The 26,232-nt window shown below is 39.1% G+C and overlaps 1 protein-coding gene across 1 annotated transcript; it reads left to right on the top strand.

Annotated features, from left to right (window-relative positions):
- Window positions 1–227: 227 nt before the first annotated feature.
- Window positions 228–25,690, top strand: LOC110725096. Its single transcript, XM_021904567.1, has 5 exons — window positions 228–324; window positions 928–1,129; window positions 18,746–19,703; window positions 19,827–23,083; window positions 23,486–25,690. The coding sequence occupies exons 1-5, from the start codon at window positions 228–230 to the stop codon at window positions 23,916–23,918; spliced, it is 4,947 nt and encodes a 1,648-aa protein (XP_021760259.1). The 3' UTR covers window positions 23,919–25,690.
- The last annotated feature ends 542 nt before the right edge of the window (window positions 25,691–26,232 follow it).

Below are 26,232 nucleotides of genomic sequence, written 5' to 3'. Positions count from 1 at the left end.
GCCAGCAGGGAGCTCTGCCAGCACAACCAATCAAGCCTATGCAATTACTCTAAGGAGTCATTCAAACTATGAAGGGCCCCCTATGCCCAGTGTTGATGAACCTGTTTTTATTAAATAATGCTAATCTTGATTCCGTTAAACCAAACAATGTAGCTAATAGCCCTGCAGGGTTAAAGCATAGTACTAATATATCTAATTCTACATTGCAGGGTACGACTCTAGAGAAGATGGCTATTCCAGATAAGAGCAATAATGCTCCAAAGCCAATTATCAAACTTCCATTCCCTAATTGTCAACTGAAGACAAATTTGGATAAGCAGTTTGGTAAGTTCCTGGACATGGTAAAAGATTTGAAGGTAACAGTTCCCTTCACTGTATTAATCACACAAATTCCTTCATATGCAAAATTTATGAAAGAAATATTGACAAGAAAAAGGTCTATTAGTGAGGTAGAGACAGTAGCTTTCACTACAGAGTGTAGTGCCGTACTTCAAAATAAATCCCCACCTAAATTAAAAGATCTGGGTAGCTTTTCTATCCCTTGTCATATTGGCAATGTAATGATTGATAATGCATTGTGTGATTTGGGTGCTAGCGTTAGTGTCATGCCATTATCCGTGTGTTCCAAATTGAATATGGGTAAATTAAAAGCTACCAATATTACTCTACAAATGGCCGACCGTTCTTTCAAATACCCTTTAGGTGTTTTAGAGGATGTTCCCGTTAGAGTAGGTAAATTTTATATACCTGTTGATTTTGTTGTTCTTGATATGGCTGAGGATATGCAAACCCCAATCATTTTGGGTAGACCATTCCTTAACACTGCAGGAGCAATTATAGATGTGAGAAGTGGCAAGTTAACACTATCCGTAGGGGACGATAAAATTATTTTTAATTTTAATAATACCCCTAAAAGCCCCATGACAGAGGAGAAGTGCTTTAGTGTTAATGTAGTTCAAAGTTATTCTAACAATCCCCAAGCTCTTGTAAAAGATCCCTTGGAGGCGGTATCTTGTGTTGCATCCCATTCAGCTGAGATAGACAAATGGCAGAAGGAAGTTGATGCAATAGAAAGAGCCTTCTACACTGTTGGTCTTGACTTTGAGGACGAAAAGGTGGAATCAATCAAGCAAGTTGTGCAAATTGAGCCTACGGTAAGTGTTCCGCCAGATCGAGTTGCAAGTGTTAAATGCAATGACAATTTGCAGCAACCCTCGATCAAAGAAGGATCTTTAGTGCTTAGCATTGAAGAACCCCCGATCCAAGTCAAGGAGGATCCACCAAATAAGGTGAATTGTCGTCCTACAGGGCATGTTAGGAAGCCGCGTGGTAGCCAAAACACCACTCGACTGGGTGAGAAACCGCCTGATCAAGCGTTAGGCCAATGGTCCTAGTTCTTGTACTTGGTAAGAAGGTCGTGCGGGACCTAAATAAACCAGCGCTCTGCGGGAGGCAACCCGTATTTTTAATGCTTTTTAGACTAGTTTTTCTTTCTTTTTCTTATGAGAGGAGAGATGAGGGAATTTAATGAGTTTTATGAGTTTTTGTCCAATTTTGAAGGAAAAGAGTTAGCCAAAATTGTAGAAAAGAAGAAAGCAAATAAAAATCGTCAATTAGCCTCGGGCCCGATCGGGCGAAGCTCGCTCGACCGGGCCTGAGAGCTAGGTTCAAAAATCGAGTATTTTCGCCCGAACGGGCGCGGAAATTGTCGTATACGGACATATTCGTCCACCCGATCGGGCAAACCTCGCCAGACCGGGCGTGAGAAAAGGCGAAAATTTCAGCATCAGATCACCCGATCGGGCGAAGGGCGCCTGACAAGGCGCGAGAGTAGATGAAATCGGGTACATCAGATCGCCCGACCAGGCGAATGCCGCCCGACCGAACGCGAGAGCAAAGCATAAATTATAAATCAGATCGCCTGACCGGGCGAGCACCCGCCCGACCGGGCACGACGCACCCGACCCCCCTTTCTTCTTCTTCTTTCTTCGGTTTTTCTCATTTCAATCTTTTTCCTCCATAACTTTCTCTTTCTAAAACTCAAATTCTCTCTACGTTCTCTATAAGATTCTCTCTTCATTTCTCACCCAAATCCAAAACTTTTTACATATTATTAATCCTCTCTTCATACTCTACATTTCTATATCAAAATTTTCGAATTCCATTCCAATAAATTTACATACCCATTTTTACCATGGCTTCAAAGAGGGCTCGATCTATTTTCGGTAGGAGTTCTAGCTCGAAGGAGGAGTATATATGACCCAGATTTGCAACTCCCGTACTTGCTGACGTTCCGTATTGCTAGCCAGGAGCAAAAGGAGCGGCTAGAACACCTAATCGGGCGCGAGGTAATTCCTTCAAGGTGGTTACACCGCCCTACTTTAGAATCGTATGGTTTGTATGATTTTGTGAAACGATTTTTAAATGACATAAACATGAGAAAATTCGTTAATATGTGTAGACACCCATTTGTGACTCCCCAAAACCAAACCCAGTGATGAGTACCTTTCACGTTGAATCATAATCGAATGAAACGAAAGTGTGGAAAGGTCTAGTGTTGCGGAAAGTTTTAATTTCTTTTCTCTTCTCTCTGTTTTTGAAAACTTATTTAAAGAAAACAGCCAATCCAGTTTGGTTGGTCCATGATATGGGTCCAATAGTAGTGTAGTTGGATGGGGCTTGCAAAGACCTTTCCAACGATATATTATAAGCCCTATTCCGATGAATATTGAGGAAGTTATGGCCAATTTACTAAACTGGGCCCGCTTTGAGCTTTATGTACGGCCCAATGATCTAGGGGAGGGCCTAATATGATTTATCATTCCTAATGCAATTAGGAATGGTTTTAGTCTTCTAGATTCTTCTAGAAGGTTCTTTTCATTCATAATTCAATTAGCATTGATAAATTGACTTTTGTTGACTTTTCAGAGTTTTAATCAAAATCAAATAGCATTTTCGAGGAAATTATATTATTTTATCCTCCAGTACGGTAAACTTATCGGATTTTCGAAAACGCGTTGGAATCAGGCTTGGCGCCAGCTCTGTTTTTAATGCGTCAAACTCTATTTTGTTAATTTATCTTTCTTGGTTGATTTTCTCTATAAATATCGTATTAAAAACTCCGTTTTGATTCATGAAGATTCATCAACAATCATTAATTCTTTAGCATTCTCTAAATCATTCATCTCTCTTAAAACATTCAATTCTTTCTTACTTTGCTTTTTCATACAAAATTCCGCATTCGTAAGATCTAGAAACACCTAGCCATATTCGAAGTTGCCTTCGCCCTAGACGTGAAAGGTTTAATTTCTGAGGGTTTGGTCCCAAATCTCTATTTCAATTATTTAATTTAATTGTTTGTTTATTATTTTCCTTGAAGTTACTAACGTGTGTATTTTGTAATTAGAAAGAGGTACGAGGCATCAAAGTAAGTACTTTATTGATTTATTGATATTATGATGTAGAAATCATGTTTACATTGTTATTATGATATTCCTAGTATCATGTCTAGGGTGACTTTAATATTAAATATGATTGCTATGATGCTTCCTATGTTCTTCCTAATATTTATGATTGTTAGTATCATGTTAGGGTTAAATATTTGATTTTTATTGCTTAGTGACATGCTAGGGTTTGTTATTAATCTTGTTAGTATCATGCCTAGGATTTTGCTATTTTTATTATGCTTTAATATTAACATGAATATGATTATGATTATAATTGTTATGATTTATGATGATTATTATTATTATTATTATTATTATTATTATTATTATATTTTTATTATTATTATTTTGGTGATGATTATTTTATTTATGATTATTATTATGACTATTATAATTTTATTACTATGATTATTATGTTGCTTGATATTTTTTCATTATTTTATTTTTATTGCTTGATCACGCCTTTATGCGTGTTTAAAGGGAATTGGTACTTGTAATCACGCTTAATAAGATATTAATAATCTTGTTTAAGGTTAATTGTGATTATAATTTCAAGTGATCGCCAATAATAGTTTCTTTGTGCATTAATATTCAACCAACATAGATAAACGGGTTTAGGGTTAAACCTAATGATTGCATGTTAATCAAAAAGCGCACATGAATACGATCTGAATAAAGTAGAGGCCTATTATTAGGGCAGGTTCAATCTCTTTTAGGTTGGATTTGTACCATCATCCCCGACCCCTTATTTGGTTCTAGACCTTATAGAGTTGACGATCTCTTGATCGTTAAGGGGTGTAACCTTCACCTCGTGAACGGTTTACAAGTTCCTAAAAAACTTGTTGGCGACTCTTTTGCTCAATCTTCTTCCCTTTTGGACGCCACCGTACTTTAGTGTATGATCACAGTGGGGTTCAAGCTAGTGGGATTTAAAGGCTTGAAATTATTCCCTACAGTTTTTGGCGACTCCACGGGGGAGGATTTCTATTTTAATTCCTGAATTTGTTTCGACAATGATTTAGAATGAGTGGATGAGACTCGAAAAGTTCTAAGTATTTCATGTGCGTAATTTTGATTAACATTATTGTCATATGCATAAAAAAGATCTCATTGAAATACCATCCGTAATGAGTTAAAAACATTGGATTTTACACGTAAAAAATTTGAGAAATATCTTTCACAACTAGGACTGAAATAACACCGCGCGAAACTGGAAAATTTTATCGAGCACAGAAAGCTGCTGAGGCATGTGGGAAGTAGCGTCAGGGGCCAGAGCTTGGCGCCAGTGTTTTAGTTGTAGCGCCTGACGACAGTATTGGCGCCAGACGCTACAGTTAAAAGCTAGCGCCAGTCTCTGATTGCTGGCGCCAGTTTACCCCAATACCGAGCCAGAAATATGCGTTCTAATTTCGACCGGTTTTTCGTATTGTTTGCTCGATCCTACTTCCTGATTGAACTTTTTCTCACTTTTCTGAAACCCATATGTGTTCTACATATGGACATAACCCTCTGGGAATTCATACTCCATCTACTCGATTGATTGCTCCGTGCAACAAAGGGTACGTCCGAGATGTTGAATTCACCAAACCATAGAAGCGAGTTTTTTCTAAAACTCGCGGTGTCCCATCCACTCGCGCCAACCCTTCACAGTTGGGCTTCCGCGCGGTGCATATGGACAATTAACCATGGACCTTCTATTGACTAACCCATATCCCAAACTTTAGAGGACTAGAGCCATGGTTAGGTTGCAAACTCATAGCATCATATTGTGCATACTTGACTAATTGTGCATTATTTGTTATGCATACTCTATGTAATTTTTCCTAACCGTTTGTTGACTTGTGTTGAGACTAAATCAATTAATGACTTAAATAACTTTGCCTAATTAATTAATTAATTAATTAATTAATTAATTTGAGTCGATAAAGTCTAATATTTTAATCGGAATTGACCTAATACGACTTTAGGCATACCCCAGTTGACTAATAACACCGAAAACAGTCCCAGACCGAAGCTCCAATATTGGCGCCAAGGTCTGAGTTGTAGTGCCACATTATGGAGTGTAGCGCTTAACGACAGTTCTGTCGCCTGGCGCCAAGCTCCACAGTGTGACGCCAGTCCTGTCGCTTAGCCGACAGTTCGGATTATTGGTCGAGTCATCACCTAAGGTCTAATTAATCAGTCTTCTGTTTAATTCGGTTAATTTTGCTGTCAATAATATTTAATTGAATCAATGATCGAGTTTAGGCACTAAGTCCCATGGTCTTACACAAGAGTCCAAGCATGTCACTTACACTCAACGCACACACCAATACACATACTTTGACCATGATTAAGTTAGTCTTGTGTGCGCGTTTTTCCGTCATTTTTTTTAGGGGGGTAAGTCGGATATTAATCCTCCAATAAAAATAATAATACTTAATTCCCGAAAAATATGTACATTATTTTTTCCAAAAATATGCACCCTTTTCTTTTTCTTTTTCCCTTAAAATAAACCATAAAGTCAAGATGATTCGAGTCAAGTAATTAAAACGCAAAATGGTTAATTTACAGCGCGTGGTCAAGAAAGGAAGGACGATTAATCAAAGATAACCTCTTCGTACAAGTCCAACTTTTCGACAAACCTATAGCTCGCAAGAGAAAAAGCTAGGGTTATAATGGCAACTTAAGAAGAAGTCAATGATCTTAAGAACCAACTGCTATTGTGACAGAGACACTGAAGCTTCTCGCACTTAGGATCGATGATCCCGTGGAGCAACAACAGATGGACCTCATGCAAGAGAGTTTAAGCAAGTTGTCCAGCGACTAAAAGTTTCAAGAGCTTACATCACAAGGGGTCTCGGTGGACAAGGATCTTCTTCCGCAGAAGTTCAACGCCAACGACATCCCAAAATTCAGAGTAATTGACAACCCTTACTTTCATTTAAGAGCATTTGAAACAATAATGAGTATCAAGGATCGATAAAAAAGTCTTCCCTTCTCTGTTCTCACTATCCCTCGAGACCGTTTGCCAACAATGGTTCTTTTCTCTCGAGAAAGAAAAGACCTCTACCTGGGAGTCTATAGCAAACGCTTTCGTTGATAGGTACAAGTGCAACATTCAAGTCGAGACTGACCATAGAGAACTTGAAATACTCAAACAGAAAGAGAATGAAGGCTTCACCTCTTTCTTTAACAAGTGGAGAGAAACCACAGCTAAGATGATTGAGGTGCCAAGTGAAAAAGAGTCTGTGAGACTGTTTATCAAAAATCTCCAAGAAAAATATTCCAAGCATCTTAAATATCAAAATAATCTCCATACCTTCAAGGCCGTTTATGACATTGGGATCAATGTTGAAGATGACTTGGCTAAGTCAAAAGCCGCCAACAATAACTCCAACAGTGGCTGGAAAGGAAAGAAGAACGACAATCCTTCTTCTTCCAAAACCGCCCACTCAAATAATGTTAGCACCTTTAATTTAGGAGAAGTTCTTGCCATGAACAACCAAGGACAGAAGAAACCATTTAGGAGGAACTTCACTCCTATTGGCATGAGTTATAACACCGCATTTGATTGATTAAATGCAAAAGGTCTTATAACTCCCATTGGACCATTTGGGGACACACCAGTTGAGAAGAGGTCAGTTAACTGGAACCCCAATGCACACTACAAGTATCACCAAGGTAGGGGCCATCTCACTAAAGCTGTTTGAAGCTTAAGGAAGCTATCCAAGACCTAATCGACAATAACAAACTGTTGTTTCCCCCTGCCAGTAAGAAGCCAAGCATCGACAATGCACCTCTAGCTCATACCCTGGCTATCTCCGATGAGGAAAACGAGGTTGACCCCTCCTCTCTCATTAAACCTGTCAAAGAAATCTGTGCCATAGAAAAAAAAGAGGATATCTTTTTCGATGTCAAGGATAGTCTTCCAAAACCGGTGAATAAAGAAGATATACAATTGCTCACACTGTCTACGAAGGAGGCATCGCAATTACTACGCGAAGCTCTCAAAGTTATGAACGAACTCCATAAGAAATATGATGAGATTCCACTTCCAAAAGAAGAACCTAAAAGAGAATTCACACCAGTGAGAATGACTTATGAGGCAAAGCACTTTCCCTTACAAGTCACTGAAAAACCCAAGAAGAGCAATAGAATATACACTCCAATTGGGATCCCATATGCGCAAATGTTTGAAATGCTCTCCGAGAGTGGCGAGGTCAAACCTCTCGAACCGAGACCATTCGAGTCATTAAAAAGGACAGATAGATATTACTGTCAGTATCATCAATCAGGGGGTCACACTATAGAAAACTGTTTTAAATTCAAGGATTTGGTACAGAAAATGATTGATGAAAAGAAACTGGTCCAAGTTCAACAAGAAGAGGATACAACCATTAATGGAGTTTGGGACAGTGATGAAGAAGATGTCTATCTAAAGGACATAGTAGGACCTTCACCTTCTGTGTCATACACCACAGATGACATTTGGGCTGAAGAAGATTCATCAATAGATGTCCTCACAAGATGTGGGAGAATGCAACCTCCCATTTCAACACAACCTATGCCACCGTACATCAAGTTCCCATACCTATCATCGAAGACAACAACATTGTTAAACAGTTTTAGAAGACAAAAGTTGAGATGAATGTATGGAAACTTCTGGCAACATCTCGAGAGCATAGGTTGGTCGTAATGAATACCTTGGATAAAATTAGGATAGATTCTGACACTACTCCTGAGGGACTAGCCAACTTCCTCACAAGTGACCTTCCTAGTCCGATCAATTTGATCACCTTTTCTAACAAAGATTTACCCCCACAAGGTGACAAACATTACAAGGCATTAAACCTCATGGTAGTTTGCAAAAGGATGAATGTTCCTATGACTCTTGTAGACAATGGATCGGCTATCAATGTCTGTCCACTTAGAACCGCGAGGATGCTCGGCATAAGGGATGAAGACTTAACTCCGTCCACACAAGGAATAAGAGCCTATGATAATACTCGTCGTCAAGCTCTTGGCAAGATTACCTTAAATGTAACGGCAGGAGCAATAGAACATGCTACTACTTTCCAAGTAGTGGACATCAAAGCTTCATTCAACTTATTGTTGGGACGCCCTTGGCTTCATGATCTAAAGGTCGTCCCTTCATCTCTCCACCAACAAGTGAAGGCTATAGTTGGAGGAATTCCAATCACCATCGATGCTTCGCCTATGAGAATCAAATCCATAGAGAATCCAATCATTAATGTGGAGCACGGCGAGGATGATGAAGACCTATGGGCCTTTAACGAAGAAGTCTCCTTAATCCAGGAGGATGAAAGGACATCTCTTTGCCATGACCCCCATTCCAACATGACTGTCCACGCCATGCTGAAGAAACAAGGACACTTTCCTGGGATGACTTTAGGAAAGAAGAAAGGAATGGCAGAACCGCTGGAGTCACCTGGCCTCCCTAAGTTAGATACTTTCGGACTTGGTTTTGAATTGACTCGGAAAGATCTCAAGCGAGCCTAGGAAAAGTTGAAAGCACGTAGGGACGCTCGCATTCAAAAGAAAGCAATTCCAATGGATCAGTACCCTCTTACGCTTAATGGTCAGTTCATAAAAGAAGGAGAGGGCTATCCTTGCCATGAATTTCCCGAGCCATTTGTTGTAAACGGCATAAGACAACCGGGATTCGAGATTTTCTTAGATTGCTACTTCACTGATGAAATCCCAACACCCGTCCATAAGGAGAAAGCACCCCCATGCTTTGACTTTAACGTCATGGGATTAGTGTTTGGGCGAGAAAAGAATGAGCGAACTTATGAAGAAGATAACTCCTCACTCATTCAAACGGTCCTACAAAGTGAAAGCTTCGACCCCTCGAAGCTAATTACTTCAAGTGAAGGATCACTACAAGGGTGGCGCAAGACTATCAAAGTGACTACTCCAAGCGGAAGGAAGATATCAATCACGACAGGACAAGGACCGATGTTTGAGGAGTCGTCTGAGTCTGAGTCTTTCCCTTTAGAGTCTTCTAAGTCTTTAGTAGTAACACCTCTCCCCCCATTATTTCTTCTCCTAGGATAGTTAGTGATCCAGTCCCTGAGGACATATCACTCTTTGATGTAATGATATCATAATATAATAATATTTCTCATTCTCCTTACTTCTTTTGTTCTTCTCTAACCCAAGATGACGAGAATTGCTTAGCTAACGATGAAAAAGACAAAGAAATTATTAAAGCAATGGAAACACTCGAAAAGAAAACATCGGTAATTGAAGAAACTGAAACAGTTGATCTCTCGAATGATTCAACTAATAAAAGAGAAGTTAAAATCGGATTAACATTTAATAAGCAAGAAAGAACCGATTTAATTAACTTACTTAAAGAATTTATCGATGTATTTGCTTGGTCATATGAAGATATGCCAGGCATTAATAGAGAAATATCTCAACACACTATACCACTACTTCCAGGAATGAAACCTGTAAAACAAAAGTTGCGTCGAATGAAACCCGACGTAGCACTTAAAATAAAAGAAGAAGTTCAAAAACAAATAACTGCAGGTTTCATCAAGGTATCTAAATACCCCGAATGGGTCGCCAATGTCATCCCAGTTCCAAAGAAAGACAGAAGGGTAAGGATGTGTGTCGACTATCGAGATCTAAATAAGGCAAGTCCAAAGGACGAAAAAGACATGGAGAAAACAACCTTTATAACACCATGGGGGACTTACTGCTACACGGTAATGCCATTCGGGTTGAAAAACGCGGGTGCTACTTACCAACGTGCAGAAACTGCCTTACTCCATGACATGATGCACAAAGAAGTCGAAGTATATGTCGACGACATGATTGTAAAATCAAAAGACCGTCCAGGCCATCAAGTAGCCTTAAGAAAATTTTTCGAAAGGCTAAGAAAGTATAACATGAGGTTGAATCCATCAAAATGTGCTTTTGGAGTCACCTCAGACAAGCTCTTGGGATACGTCATAAGCTCTAGAGGAATAGAGGTAGATCCAACCAAGATTAAAGCAATCATGTCAATGCCACCGCCCAAGACTGAGAAACAGATTCGAGGATTTATTGGCCGGTTGCAATAAATAAGTAGGTTCATATCAAAACTGACGACAATATGCGAACCGATCTTCAAGAAGCTTAAGAAGAATGTACCAGTAATATGGGATGACGAGTGTCAAAAAGCTTTTGAAAAGATCAAAGCCTACCTCGCAAATCCTCCCGTATTAGTGCCAGCACTTCCCGGAATACCTCTTAGGTTATATTTGACGGTTACCAAAGAGACAATGGTAGCCATGCTAGCACAAGAAGTAGAAGGCAAAGAGAACGCCATCTATTACCTAATTAAAAAGATGCTCGAATACGAAACACGCTATACACCGCTCGAGAAATTGTGCCTCGCCTTGGTGTGGGCCACAACTAAGTTAAGACATTACATGTTGGTACATACCTTTTTCGTAGTCTCCCGATTAGATCCACTCAAGTATCTATTCGAGAAATCTACACTCAATGGACGCATATCAAGATCGATAGTCAATCTAGTCTAGTTCGATGTAAGGTTTATGCCACAAAAAGATATTAAAGGATCCGTAGTGTCAAACTTTCTAGCAGACTTCCCAATAGAAGACTCGACGCCAATACAAGACAATGAATTTCCAGATGAAGACCTAATGGTCACTGAAGTTGATACTTGGACCTTGTATTTCGACGGAGCCTCAAACCAAAAGGGATGTGGCGTCGGAGTACTACTGGTATCACCTAAAGAAGAGCACGTTCCAATCTCCATAAAGCTTGATTTCGACGTTACCAACAACGTTGCTGAATATGAAGCGTGCGTGGTAAGCCTTGAAACAGCTTTGGCATTGGGAGTAAAGAAGTTAAGGATATTTGGAGACTCCTCTTTGATCATCAATCAGATATCTAAAAGGTGAAAAGTAAGCAGCGAAAGCTTAGCCCCTTACAAAACCTATCTGGAAACTCTTACCGATCAGTTAGAGAAGGTAGAATACACATATCTACCTAGAGAAGAAAACCAATTTGCCGATTCCTTGGCAAGATTAGCCTCAATGGTTAGGATTCTCATGGAAATCGAGCAAATGCCCCTAACTATCGAAAAAAGGCACAAACCAGCATATATCCAGGCTATAGAAGACGATGACTTAGTCCAAGAAGAGGAAGAAGAAGAAGAAGAAGAACCGTGGTACACAGACATACTCAATTATGTCACCAATGGAGAATACCCTCCTCATGCTAACAAAAGAGAAAAGTGAGCATTAAGACTTTTGGCTTCTCAATATGTACTCAAAGACAACAAGCTACATAAAAGGGTACCTAAAGGTCGAGCTCTCTTATGTGTAGGAAAGATGGATGCACAAAGAGTGATGAGAATAGTTCACGAAGGAATCTGTGGCACTCATGTAAACGGTAAAATGTTAGTCCAGAAAATAATGCGAGAAGGATATTATTGGACTACAATGAATAGGGACTGCCATCAATACGTAAAAAGATGCCCTAAGTGCCAAATTTATGCCAATTTACAACATGTCCCTCCATCTTTGCTCTACACCTACACGTCGCCATGGCCATTCTCTACATGGGGAATTGACATCATTGGCAAAATCACTCCCCCAGGAACAGGAGGCCACGAATTTATCCTAGTAGCAATCGATTACTTTACAAAGTGGGTCGAAGCGCAATCATACGCTAAACTCACTGCAAAACATGTAGCATTCTTTATCGAAAGAAATATTATTTATCGATATGGAGTCCCACATGAAATGATAAGTGACAATGGAACTCACTTTCAAGCCGAATGTGAAGAATTGTTACAAAAATACGGCGTTCAACACCATCATTCTTCCCCTTATAGACCTCAAGCAAACGGAGCTGTTGAGGCGGCTAATAAAAATCTAAAGACTATCATCGAGAAAATGACGGGAAAATATAAGGATTGGCCTGACAAACTTCACTTTGCATTGTGGGGTTATCGCACGTCAATCCGTACATCAACAGGAAATACGCCATTTTCCTTAGTATATGGAATGGATGTCGTACAACCTGTCGAACTAGAAATACCATCACTACGCATTGCGCTAGAGAGTAAACTCGATGAAGTTGAATGGAATAGGGCAAGATATGAAGAATTGATTCTACTTGACGAGAAACGATTAGAAGCTCTACACCACACTCAGTGTTACCAAACTCGTATGGCTAGGCATTTTAATAAGAAGGTCAAGACAAGAAATATCAAAGTAGGAGACTTAGTATTAAAAGCGCTAAGGAAAAATGTTTTAAACCCAAGGGGAAAATTTAGACCTAACTGGTCTGGACCCTACATTGTCAAAACAGTCATGTCAGGAGGTGCAGCAAAAGTAACTGATATGGAAGGCAATGAATTCTCAAACATGACAAATCTTGACCAACTTAAGAAATACTACCCATAAATTACTTGAGTAGGATACTCAAGAGAGCTACGTTCGGCCTGATTCCTTAAGAAAGGATACGTAGGCAACCCTTTACGGGTGCGGCCACTTTATTTTTCGACATCTCCGCGTTCCAGAATTTATTAAAATTTCAACAGAAAATCGGTGAATTATTAGCGTCGCAGAACAGAACCTGGCGCCAGTCAGAAGTCATAAGCGCCAGCCGATGGAATTGGCGCCTAGGGCCAAACTTCAATAGCAGGCGCCAAATGCCAATGACTGGCGCCAATTCGGAATAAAATCTAGGCGAATTTCGGTGTTTTTCGGAAAATTTTCGACTTCCGTACTCGAAGAATTTCTGGAAAATTAATTTTTTCGATTTTCATTGCTTTAATAAAATAAATTTAAAGTGAATAATTTAATTGAAAGCTGAAATTTCATTAATAAAATAAAATTACATTATTGATGGAATTTAAATAAAGCTAAGATAAATTAACTTTAAATAAAAATAACAATCTAAGTCTAATAAATCTAAAGCTAAGCAATGCTTTTAATCTTTCTTTTCCTTTCTAGCTCTTTTCCAATTCTTGTCTGCTTCCTCCTCTTCATCCATAACTTTAGCTAGTAGGCATCCTTTAGAGGACCTACATTCAATTTTGGAGTAGATGGTCTCCCCTTCAGCTAACACTCCATGCTTCTTTTCCACCCAAGCTTTTTTATCTGTGGTGTTAGCTTTCCTTTTTCCTTTGTCTTTGGTAGTATTTTTCTTCCTAGGCATTGTAGGTGTTTTGAATTCAATTCTTGCACCTAAGCGTTCCTTGGCAGAATTACCCTGTCACCTAGACGATTCTTCACATCGTTTCTACCCTGATCAATCAAAGATTTCTTCAGCAACCACTTCTTTACATCATTGGGCAAAGAAGGGGGAACCTTTTGGGTAATCACTTCCCATAAAGGTCTAGCACCCCAGTAAGCATCAAATCTGTCTACTTCTTGAGAAATAGGGTACTCAAAGGGAGGACGAAGATCCCCGGAAGGAATATTCTGAAGCAAGTCGTATTGTCTTTTTACCCTGCAGGGATAATAATAAGTTACACGAGACAAGCTTGGAAGACGGCAAAAAGGCTGCTTGTTAACACCAACCATCCTTTCTATTTTCCACCATGGGACGACTCACTTGATAGCAAAATCACGTGATTCAAAGAATTTTCCCCACCCATGGCGCCCAATTTTAGGGATGCTCTTCTTCCTTCTCACGAAGCAATTGGGTGTATATTTTTCAATATCGTCCGGAGGGCTAATTAATCCTAGCCTCTGCATTAGCCACATCTGTAAAAAAAATTACAATGCAAATAAATTGTTATTACAATACAAAAATATATTATTTGATTTCTGTAATTAAAAATATTATTTTTCTACCAGTAATAAAATTGGAGAACCGCGAAGAGGCGCTTTTGGGTCCCTTTTCAATTCATCTAGACTAATCATAGTCTCTCCAGCTATTAATGGCATTGGATTTCTCCCTGATTCAATTTGTTCTAGTACAGTGGTTATAATTGATTGACCCTCGTTATTTTTACCACTACTAAGAAAAAATTGGTTAAGCATGCAAAATAAGAACTCCCTTCTTTTATATATATGAAAAGATTCAGAAAGAGGTTTACCAAAATAATGGCATGCAAATTCTTTCAAATTAACTATATTGCCATCCACTATTTTTGATAAATCCCTTTCCTTTAAATTAAAGAAGCGCTCAAAATCCTTATAATAATATGCATCTACTCTAGGGATTGCTATAAGGTCTATCTTAGGGAAGCCTAAGATAGCACCAAATTCCTTCGGCAAAGGGCTAATCTCATCATACCCTATTCTGAAACAATGAGTATCAACATTCCAAAATTCTAAAGCGATATGTATGAAGTCTAGGTCAATATCTACCCCTTTGATGCCATAAATTCCCCCCAGGTGAAATAAGTCTAATTCTTTTCTCTCCCTCGCATTAAGAGATCGACACCATTCATGAGTGTATTGGGTGAAGGTCTTGGTGACTAAAGACATAATTATTGTTTTTATATAGAAGAGAATTATTTATTCGCTGGAATTATGAGAAGAATCGACTAGGCAGGGGGATTTTTATACAGAAACTGCGAGGAATTTTAATCAGATTAAAATACAGCATCAGCGTCAATTGGCGCCAGCCGCCAGCGCTTGGCGCCACACGCTTAAGTGTAGCGCCTGGCGCCACGCGCCATAGTGTGGCGCCACCTGGCGCCAAGTTGCCAGATCAGCCGCGCGTCCTCCACTTGCGTTTTTAATATTAAACTCGAGTCAGTTAATGACTTTATGGCTCTGTTTAATCCTATTCTATCCTTTTTCCTAATTAATTAAATATAGATATTATTTTTTTTAATTTTTATTATTCTTTTTTGGACTTTATTTTAATTTCCAAACACCCGACATTTCATTCGATTTTTTCCTTTTTTATTTTTTCTTTTTGGGGGAGAGAGTCGGATACCATCCATCAATAATAATAATGTTGGAATTTGTGCGCAAAATTGTTGTCACACTTTTCTTGCACACACAAACACACACACAACAGTAAATAAACTCATAATGGCATAAATATACAAAATGTGTCTATAAATAATGAGTCTAAGGCAAAGTTCTACAAAAAAAGTCAAAATAAAATATACACAGGAATAAACTACTGCGCCGGAGGACGTATGCCCATCATGTCATAAAATTGCGCCGTACGAGGAGTCACCTCTCCACCAGCTCCAGCTCCAGTCTCCGTAGGAGGAGGAAGACTCAATATAGGACCACTCTAGCCAAGATCAACCTAAGGCTGAGGCCGAGGAGGCTGCTGCGATGACGAGCCTACCTCGTACATCCCACCACCTCTAAAAGCCGAGGTAGCCTCTCCTACCGGTGCAGCATGAGCACCCTCAGAAGAAGATACCAAGCCCTCTGCAACATCAGCTCGAGCAGCCTCAGAGCGACCGCCTCTGCCTCCTGACGAAGTGCGACGACGTCTCGAACTGGACCTCGTTGGATCCCTCCGCCCCTCAGGTCTCGCGCGGGTGTGAGAAGAGATAGGCTGGCCCTGCAAAAAGAGTTAAATCAAAAACAAAGTAAAATTGAAGCAGCAATGCAAAAATAATGAGCAAAGAAAGGCTACCTCTCGGATGACATCATCCTGACGGCAAGTGGTCGCATTCCTCATCCGGACGAGCTGGCTCTGGAAGGCATCTATGCATCGTGCCATCGCCGAAACCACCTCGCGTGAAAACTGTCAGAAAAATAAGTCAGTAAAAAATGCATGATATATGAACACAAAAATTCTGAAAAAACTAGGCTTACTCTAGTCTGGTGGCGAGGAATCGACCGCTCTACAAAGCGCTCACCCTCGGGAGCCGGAGAAATCATCTCCTCGATCGGCCCGTACATCCCCTGGTAGTGGATGGACATACTAGGTGGCACGAATTCATCAGCACCGTCCTGATAAGACAAAAAGGTCAGTAAAACATTACTTGGGGGCTAATTAGTGGAAAGTAAAGCTAAGAAAATCTTACCCTCATATCCTCAGCCGGTACGGGGGCTGGAGCTAACAAAGGTAGTAGATCCTCAGCATAACACCGTCCGAGGATCACAGGGGACAGCCAAGGGGTACCAGCTCCCTCAGACATGCTCGACAACCGCGCCTCGTCGAACATATGACGTGGTGGAGCAACGGGAACGACGAAGACATCAGAAGGGACTATCCAACCGCCCCACGGCCGGTATACCACCTCAGGACCCTATAAAAAGCATCAATTAGGCAAGAATACATCTAAAGCACCGCGGAAAAGCAAGATAAACAATAAAAGTCATACCGAGATGATCCGGTTTCGGACATGTGTAGTGGACTTGTCCACATGATGACTGATAGGGTCGTAAAATATAATTTTTATATATATTAAATTCTTGATTTTATATTGACATTTGATAATTTAATAGTATTATAAGTAATTTTCTTTCGTAGACTTGAGTTACTACTATTTTATTTATTTGGTTGTAGGAAGGAAGATTACGGCACTAAATTACATTTTTACCAACGCTCGGATTAAAAGAAACCAAGACCACATGACCAGATTAAGTCACATTTGTCTCAAGCCCAATAAGATATTATTGTGAATGGGCATACTAGAGGAAAGAGAGCTACAAACCTACAATACTCATCAGAATCTTTTTCTCTTTATTTCGATGAGCAGTGAGGTAGGTTTCTTGAGCGATTTTTGTGGGTACCAAACTGTCAAGCTAGAAAAGATAGAGATGAAATCACATAAGGATGAGAGCGTTCGGGATCAAAGATTTCGGGTGATAAGATTGGGATGCCGAATGGGAAGAAAGGGGGTTGTTTTTGAGATTGGAAGGGGAGAGATTTTTTTAGACTGTTTTTGGAGTAAAGCCGAATTGCATGCGAGAGGAGGCGATCTTCTGGGCAGCGAATTGAGGAAAAAATCAGAAAACAAACTCAGAGCAGTGTAGTAGCGGTGAAGAGAAACAGCATCAGTCGAGAGGACTTAGATGTGTTCTGGAATTTGTCATTTGCTACGGGATTTTTCTGGGCTAGGTTTCAGGAATAAAAACTAAAGAAATTCCTTGGAGCACTGCAACTCGTGTCATAGTCTTGGGTAATCATCAAATTGGTTTTGATACTACATTAGTTTAATATCTCCTTTTACTCTTTGTATTGGATTTCATTTTGGTAATAATAGTCAGAGTTTGATTTCTTATTAAGATATAGGATTGAATTTTATTATTCAGCTAATCATTGGTAAGTTATGGCATTTGTTAAATGTTGGTACTTTGTGCTTCGTTTAGCTACTGCTAGCATTATCAATTTCGATGTTTAATTATTTATATCATATTATGAAGTTTCTTTTTGTACTTGTTATTGTAATTTCAACTCTTAATATGTTAGGCTAATTCATCTTAGGGTAGGGATATATATTATGCATTGGATTATTTTGTTGTGAGAATAGAGATGTTATAATTCTTGGGTATTATGTTTATTTCTTGATTGGGTTGATAATCTGTTTTATTAGTATGAATTACCAGATTATATTTTAGACCGGCCATCTTTAGTATAATTTGCTAGTTTAAATGCTAGAATATTAATCTATGATACGTAATTGTCCGGTTAGTACTCCTTAGTAGCACTTAGGTGTTTAATAGGTGACTGAAACTTGTCCGATGCCTATGATTATCAGCTCTTTAAGTTGCACGAATTTGAGCTTGTGAGATTTGTGGCTTAAGTTAGCTACTTCCTAGTTATTAATGCTGCTAATTAATCGAGTCTAGAGAGCTTGTTCTAGATTGTTAGTTAGTTAGACAATACTCCAAGAGCATGTTTGGTTTATTTGCAATTAAGGGAAGTGTTGAATGTTTGTTTGTGTTCATCGGCTAACATTGAGATAAGAACATAATTTTTATAATTCGATGACCAACAAATACTCCAATGCTATAATATGTCTCCCGATCCCTGTTTTATTATTATTCGTTTTTATCATATTTCAATTTTAGTAGTCTTTCTTTCGTACTTTATTTGTCCCATAGTTCATAGTAGTTTATTTATTAGATCGTAGTACTATTTCTTCAGAACAGGGGTTTCTAACTAACACAAGTTATAATTTAATAAACCAATTCTCTGTGGGATCGACCCTAGCTTACCCTACTACATTTTAGGAGGTTGGAGTTAGGTTTATTTTTGGTAGACACGCGACAGTCGTATCAAATTTTGGCGCCGTTGCCGGGGACTTGGCGTTTTATTTTATTATTTCTTGTGTTTTTCTAACTGTTCTTACTAACTTGTCACCTAGTTCCTTGTTCTTGTATGTGTGACAGAAATTTGAAACATCAAAGATTGAGAAATTTTGCGGCAAGGAACCAGGGACTTATAATTCATCCATTTTCTACTCTTCCTGTAGCTAAAAGGACTCGTGCTCATATACTGGAGCAAGCTCGTCATATTCCGTTACCTCACAGTGAAAGTTCATCTTCGGACGAGGAGGGTGAATATATTTTTGAGATGGGTGATCAAACACTAAAGCAGCTTGCAGCTCCAACGTTTGATCCAAATTTATTGTGCATAGTAGACGATGAGGCAGAAATTGAGATCAAGCCGGGGTTGATTAGAGCTCTTCCCACATTTTCAGGTTTCCGTAATACTAACTCCTTGGGTTCAGTTCACATGAATGAGGCTAGCAGATTTTTGAAGGCATTTCACATAGCATGTGCGGGGATGAAACCGGCTGGTGTCACCCTCGACCAGCTCAAGTTAAAGGCATTTCCTTTTGCCTTGTCTGATGCTGCCAGGGAGTGGTTATTTGAAGTACCTGCTGGAACCATCACAACATGGGATCAAATGCTAAAAGTATTCGCAGAAAGATATTTTCCAGCATCTTTGATAGCTAATATCAGGAAAGAAATATGTGGAATTCGACAAGACGATGCAGAGACACTTCATGAGTACTGGGAGCGTTTCAAGAAACTATGTGATAGTTTTCCAAACCATCAAATCAGTGAGCAATTATTAATACAGTACTTTTACGAAGGACTCAGGGAGACAGACAGGAATTTAGTTGATGCAGCAAGTGGTGGAGCATTGGTTGACAAAACACCCGCAGAGGCAAAGAAACTGATTGTAAACATGGCTGCAAACTCTCAGTATCGAGGAGGTCAAAATATCAAGTCCACCTCTGTACGTCAAGTTAATGAAGTGGTGAGTTCTAACCTTGAGCAACAAGTAGCTAAACTCACTTCCTTAGTGGAGCGAGTAATGATCAAAAGAGGGCAAGAAAAAGTATGTGGCCTTTGTTCAATGGTAGGACACCCAACTGATATGTGTCCTACTCTGCAAGAAGAAGAAGTTAATTCGATTGGTGGTGGTCAGGGGCAGTAAAGACGTTATGATCCATTCTCTCAGACTTATAATCCGGGGTGGAGAGATCATCCAAACCTGAGATATGGTAATGCTCAGCAGCAGGCAGGCAACTCTAACCTCAGACCACCAGCTTTCCAGCAACAGCAAGCTTCTAATCCTCCACCTGGGTTTCATCAGCAACCACAATATCAGCCGCGACCTCAAAATCAGCAAGTTTCCCAGCCACAATCTGGTAGCATGTCTCTGGAAGATATTGTGAAGGCAATGGCTGACAACACTTTGCATTTCCAGAAAGAGACAAGAAGTGGTCTAAAGAACTTGGAGAACCAAGTTTCTCAGTTAGCTAACACAGTAGGAAAGCTCCAAGCTCAGAACTCTAACAAGCTTCCGAGTCAACCAGAGAGAAATCCAAAGGAGAACACGAGTGCAATCTCCCTAAGAAGTGGCAAGCAATTAGAGGTTCCAGCGAAAAAGACTGAAGGGCTGGCAGCACACCAAGAGGAACAAGAGACTATTGTTCCAGAGCAAGATAAGCAGCCCACTAAGGTAAGAGATGTTGTTTCTCCTAATATTGATGAGTTTACTTCTTCTGTTCCATTTCCTAGTAGGTTATCATCTAAGAATAAGAAGAGAGAGCAAGAAAAGGAGAAAGAGACCCTGGACATTTTTCTCAAGGTTGAGGTAAACATACCTTTACTGGAAGCTATAAGACAAGTGCCGCGGTATGCAAAGTTTTTGAAGGAGTTATGCACTAACAAGAGGAGATTGAGTGGAGATGAAAAAGTCAGTGTTAGTGAGAATGTGTCTGCTGTTTTACAGAGGAAAGTTCCTCCAAAGTGCAAGGATCCAGGTATTTTTACTATACCATGTAAAATAGGTAACACGAGATACGATAAATGCATACTAGACTTAAGAGCTTCTATTAATGTCATGCCTTTATATATCTATAAAGCTCTAAACTTAGGACCTTTGAAAGACACTCGAGTGATTATTCAGCTTGCTGACCGTTCTAATACATACCCTGTAGGAGTAGTCGAGGATGTTTTAGTGCAAGTGAATGAACTGGTGTTTCCTGCTGACTTTTATGTTTTAGATATGTCAAATGATGAATCCCCTAGTGCAGCACCTATCTTATTAGGAAGACCTTTTCTGAAAACATCTAGAACTAAAATTGATGTTCACAGTGGGGTGTTGACCATGGAATTCGATGGGGAGGTTATCCGGTTTAATTTATTTGATGCCATGAGATATCCCTCTGATTGTGAATCTGTTTCTAGTATAGATGTCATTGATGCACTAACTGAGCAAGTATTCTTTCTCTCTGGTCATGATGGGTTAGATGTTGTTTTGACTGGGCCTATGGAAAAAGAAAAGTATACTGACTTGCAGGAACATTTTGAGCTTAAGGGGGAAGTTAAGGAAGCTTTTTCCTCTCTGGAAATACTTCCCGATAAGCAGTCAAGGTATGACAAACAGTTTATGCAGTTACCTGTCACTTCTAACAGATTGTTACCTTCTATTGTACAGGCCCCTGAAGTGGAACTAAAGCCACTACCAGACCATCTCAAGTATGCGTTTTTGGGAGAAAATGACACTCTGCCAGTCATAATCGCGAGTAATCTAACTCCGAATCAAGAGCAAAAGCTGGTGCAAGTTCTGAAGGAGCATAAAACAGCTCTAGGGTGGACGGTTGCTGATATAAAAGGAATTAGTCCCTCTATGTGTCAGCACAGAATCTTATTAGAAGTGGTAGCTAAACCCGTGAGACAAGTGCAGCGACGACTTAATCCACCTATGATGGAAGTGGTGAAGAAAGAAGTAATGAAGCTTCTTGAAGTAGGGGTGATATACCCTATATCAGATAGCCCTTGGGTCAGTCCCTTGCAAGTGGTCCCAAAAAAGTCAGGAGTCACAGTGGTGGAAAACGATAAGGGAGAAATGGTTCCCACCCGAGTACAAAATGGGTGGAGAGTTTGTGTAGATTACAGAAAACTCAATTCTTTGACTCGAAAAGATCATTTTCCCTTACCCTTTATTGATCAAATGGTAGAGCGTCTTGCTGGTCATGCTTATTACTGTTTTCTTGACGGTTTTTCAGGTTATGTGCAGGTCCCTATAACTCCGGAGGATCAAGAAAAAACGACGTTCACATGCCTGTACGGCACATTTGCGTATCGTCGTATGCCATTTGGACTGTGCAATGCTCCAGCGACTTTTCAGAGATGTATGGTAAGCATCTTTTCAAATTACCTTGAAAATTTCATAGAAGTTTTCATGGATGATTTCACTGTACATGGAGATTCTTTTGATAGATGCTTAGAACACCTCACTTTGGTCCTTAAACGTTGTCTTGAAACTAACCTTGTGCTTAATTCTGAAAAATGTCATTTCATGGTTCAACAAGGTATAGTTTTAGGCCATATTGTGTCGTCTGAAGAAATAAAAGTTGATAAAGCTAAAATAGATCTTATTTCTTCTCTGCCTTACCCCGCCTCTGTGCGGGAAGTTCGATCTTTTCTTGGCCATGCAGGGTTCTATCGCAGGTTTATTGAAGGATTCTCGAAGATTGCGCAACCACTATGCAGACTACTCCAAAAAGATGTGGAGTTCCATTTTGATGAGACCTGTAAGCAGGAATTTGACAAGCTGAAAGACAAGTTGGTCACTGCCCCTGTTCTACAACCTCCTAACTGGGAGCTCCCATTCGAGTTGATGTGCGACGCTTCTAATTATGCTGTAGGAGCGGTGCTAGGCCAGCGAGTTGGAAAAGTTCCCCATGCCATCTACTATGCCTCAAGGACTTTGGATGCGGCTCAAGCTAATTATAGTACAACTGAGAAAGAACTTTTAGCTGTAGTTTTTGCTTTAGACAAATTCAGGTCTTATTTATTGGGTACTAAAATTGTTGTGTTTACTGACCATGCAGCGCTGAAATATCTGTGGTCAAAAGATGTATACAAACCTAGGCTAATACGTTGGATATTATTGCTTCAACAATTTAATGTTGAAATAAAAGATAAAAAAGGTTCTGACAATAGTGTTGCTGATCATTTGAGCAGGTTAGTTATTGAAGCTGATGAAGGTAAAGTCCCAATCAATGAAGAGTTCCCCGATGAGCAGCTTCATGCCTTGAACTCAAGAACTCCATGGTATGCTGATTTGGTGAATTTTTTTGTATCCGGGAAGTTTCCAGCCAGCTACACAAAAGCACAGAAGGACCGGATGCGTAGTATAGCAAAATACTACATATGGGATGACCCATACCTCTGGAAATACTGTGCTAATCAACTGATCAGAAGGTGCGTACCTGATTCTGAAATTCTTTCTATACTAACTTTCTGCCATTCTTATGCATGTGGGGGACATTTTGGACCAAAGAGAACCGCACGCAAGGTTTTAGAGAGTGGATTCTATTGGCCATCCATATTTAAAGATGCATACGAAATCTGTAAGGCATGTGATAGTTGTCAAAGAACAGGTACACTAGGTCCTAGGAATGAAATGCCCCAAACTCCTATCTTAATATGTGAAATCTTCGACGTTTGGGGTATGGGTTTCATGGGGCCTTTCCCCTCTTCTTTTGGTTTTCAATATATTTTGCTTGCTGTCGATTATGTCTCGAAATGGGTGGAAGCTATAGCCACCCGTACTGATGATTCTAAAGTTGTTGCAGAATTTTTGAACTCAAATATTTTTTCCAGATTCGGATTCCCGAGAGCCATCATCAATGACAAGGGGACACACTTTTGCAATAAGACAATAGGAGCTCTCTTGAAGAAGTATAATGTGTTTCATCGAGTGTCCACTGCATATCACCCACAAACAAATGGACAGGCAGAAGTCTCCAATCGAGAAATCAAGTCCATTCTAGAGAAGACTGTGAATCCAAACAGGAAAGATTGGAGTCTCCGCCTCAACGAAAATTTAGCTCTGTTTTATTCTATCGTCATTTTTTTCAATTTTATAGCTCTGTTTAAAAAAAAAAAAAAAAAGAAAAAAAAGAAAAAAAAAATTCAGCTTAGATATTTCGTTTGCTCCTACTTTGAAGCCCCCTATAATATTCAGGAAACTAATTCTGTTTTTATTTGGCATAAGTTGTTGCAGGACAGTGGGATTGGTTGGACCCAATGGTGAAGTTAAAGCTGCGCTGATACAACACCTGCTTATATCCAAAAATGTTTGCAGCAAGAAAATATGAACATATTGAAGCTTGGGGGGATACCATCAGGCAGTACCCTACCATATTCAACTCATCCGGTGAGCTCGTTTCCTTGTCTCTTCCTATTTCTATCCCCTTATTTTTTTTACAGTCACACATTGAGGGCAATGTGTGGATTAAGCTTTGGGGGAATGCGTTATGTTCAGTCTCTTGGTATGTCTCTGTTGTGGTATGGTATTATATTGAGTCTAATAATGAAATTTAGACAGTGCATTGCATATGAACATTACATTCACTCTACAATGCTTAACTTTGCTAATAGACTTGTATATATATCAAAAAAAAAAAAAAAAAACAAAAAAAAAAACAAAAAAAAAAATGATTTGGCCCTGTTCTATCCTTGATTCAAGTCTTGAGGATCTTTGATTTACTCCACTACAGTGTTGACGGAAGGTAGGCTGTAATTGTTTTAAGAGTTGATAATTGATTTTGTAATCATAAAAATGATTTGCCCCCTACATATATACTTGACTTGACGCTGTTATTGAGCAAAGTAGAGTGATTATTACAGAATGCTTAGCTGGTCTGATGTGTCAATATATTTGGCTTGAAATTGTAATTGAGCAAGAGTGGAGTAATTGTAACATGTCAGGTTGCATACTATTATATCAAGAGTCTAACTTCTCTGTAATTTCATGCCTTTGCTTGAGGACAAGCAAAATATTAAGCTTGGGGGTGTTTGATAGGGTCGTAAAATATAATTTTTATATATATTAAACTCTTGATTTTATATTGACATTTGATAATTTAAGAGTATTATAAGTAATTTTCTTTCGTAGACTTGAGTTACTACTATTTTATTTATTTGGCTGTAGGAAGGAAGATTACGGCACTAAATTACATTTTTACCAACGCTCGGATTAAAAGAAACCAAGACCACATGACCAGATTAAGTCACATTTGTCTCAAGCCCAATAAGATATTATTGTGAATGGGCATACTAGAGGAAAGAGAGCTACAAACCTACAATACTCATCAGAATCTTTTTCTCTTTATTTCGATGAGCAGTGAGGTAGGTTTCTTGAGCGATTTTTGTGGGTACCAAACTGTCAAGCTAGAAAAGATAGAGATGAAATCACATAAGGATGAGAGCGTTCGGGATCAAAGATTCCGGGTGATAAGATTGGGATGCCGAATGGGAAGAAAGGGGGTTGTTTTTGAGATTGGAAGGGGAGAGATTTTTTTAGACTGTTTTTGGAGTAAAGCCGAATTGCATGCGAGAGGAGGCGATCTTCTGGGCAGCGAATTGAGGAAAAAATCAGAAAACAAACTCAGAGCAGTGTAGTAGCGGTGAAGAGAAACAGCATCAGTCGAGAGGACTTAGATGTGTTCTGGAATTTGTCATTTGCTACGGGATTTTTCTGGGCTAGGTTTCAGGAATAAAAACTAAAGAAATTCCTTGGAGCACTGCAACTCGTGTCATAGTCTTGGGTAATCATCAAATTGGTTTTGATACTACATTAGTTTAATATCTCCTTTTACTCTTTGTATTGGATTTCATTTTGGTAATAATAGTCAGAGTTTGATTTCTTATTAAGATATAGGATTGAATTTTATTATTCAGCTAATCATTGGTAAGTTATGGCATTTGTTAAATGTTGGTACTTTGTGCTTCGTTTAGCTACTGCTAGCATTATCAATTTCGATGTTTAATTATTTATATCATATTATGAAGTTTCTTTTTGTACTTGTTATTGTAATTTCAACTCTTAATATGTTAGGCTAATTCATCTTAGGGTAGGGATATATATTATGCATTGGATTATTTTGTTGTGAGAATAGAGATGTTATAATTCTTGGGTATTATGTTTATTTCTTGATTGGGTTGATAATCTGTTTTATTAGTATGAATTACCAGATTATATTTTAGACCGGCCATCTTTAGTATAATTTGCTAGTTTAAATGCTAGAATATTAATCTATGATACGTAATTGTCCGGTTAGTACTCCTTAGTAGCACTTAGGTGTTTAATAGGTGACTGAAACTTGTCCGATGCCTATGATTATCAGCTCTTTAAGTTGCACGAATCCGAGCTTGTGAGATTTGTGGCTTAAGTTAGCTACTTCCTAGTTATTAATGCTGCTAATTAATCGAGTCTAGAGAGCTTGTTCTAGATTGTTAGTTAGTTAGACAATACTCAAAAAGCATGTTTGGTTTATTTGCAATTAAGGGAAGTGTTGAATGTTTGTTTGTGTTCATCGGCTAACATTGAGATAAGAACATAATTT

The sequence above is a fragment of the Chenopodium quinoa genome, unplaced genomic scaffold (genome assembly GCF_001683475.1).
Source record: "Chenopodium quinoa cultivar QQ74 unplaced genomic scaffold, ASM168347v1, whole genome shotgun sequence".
Taxonomy (NCBI): domain Eukaryota; kingdom Viridiplantae; phylum Streptophyta; class Magnoliopsida; order Caryophyllales; family Amaranthaceae; genus Chenopodium; species Chenopodium quinoa.
Note: the sequence above shows the minus strand (reverse complement) of the source record. Positions and strands in the feature narration are given on the sequence as shown.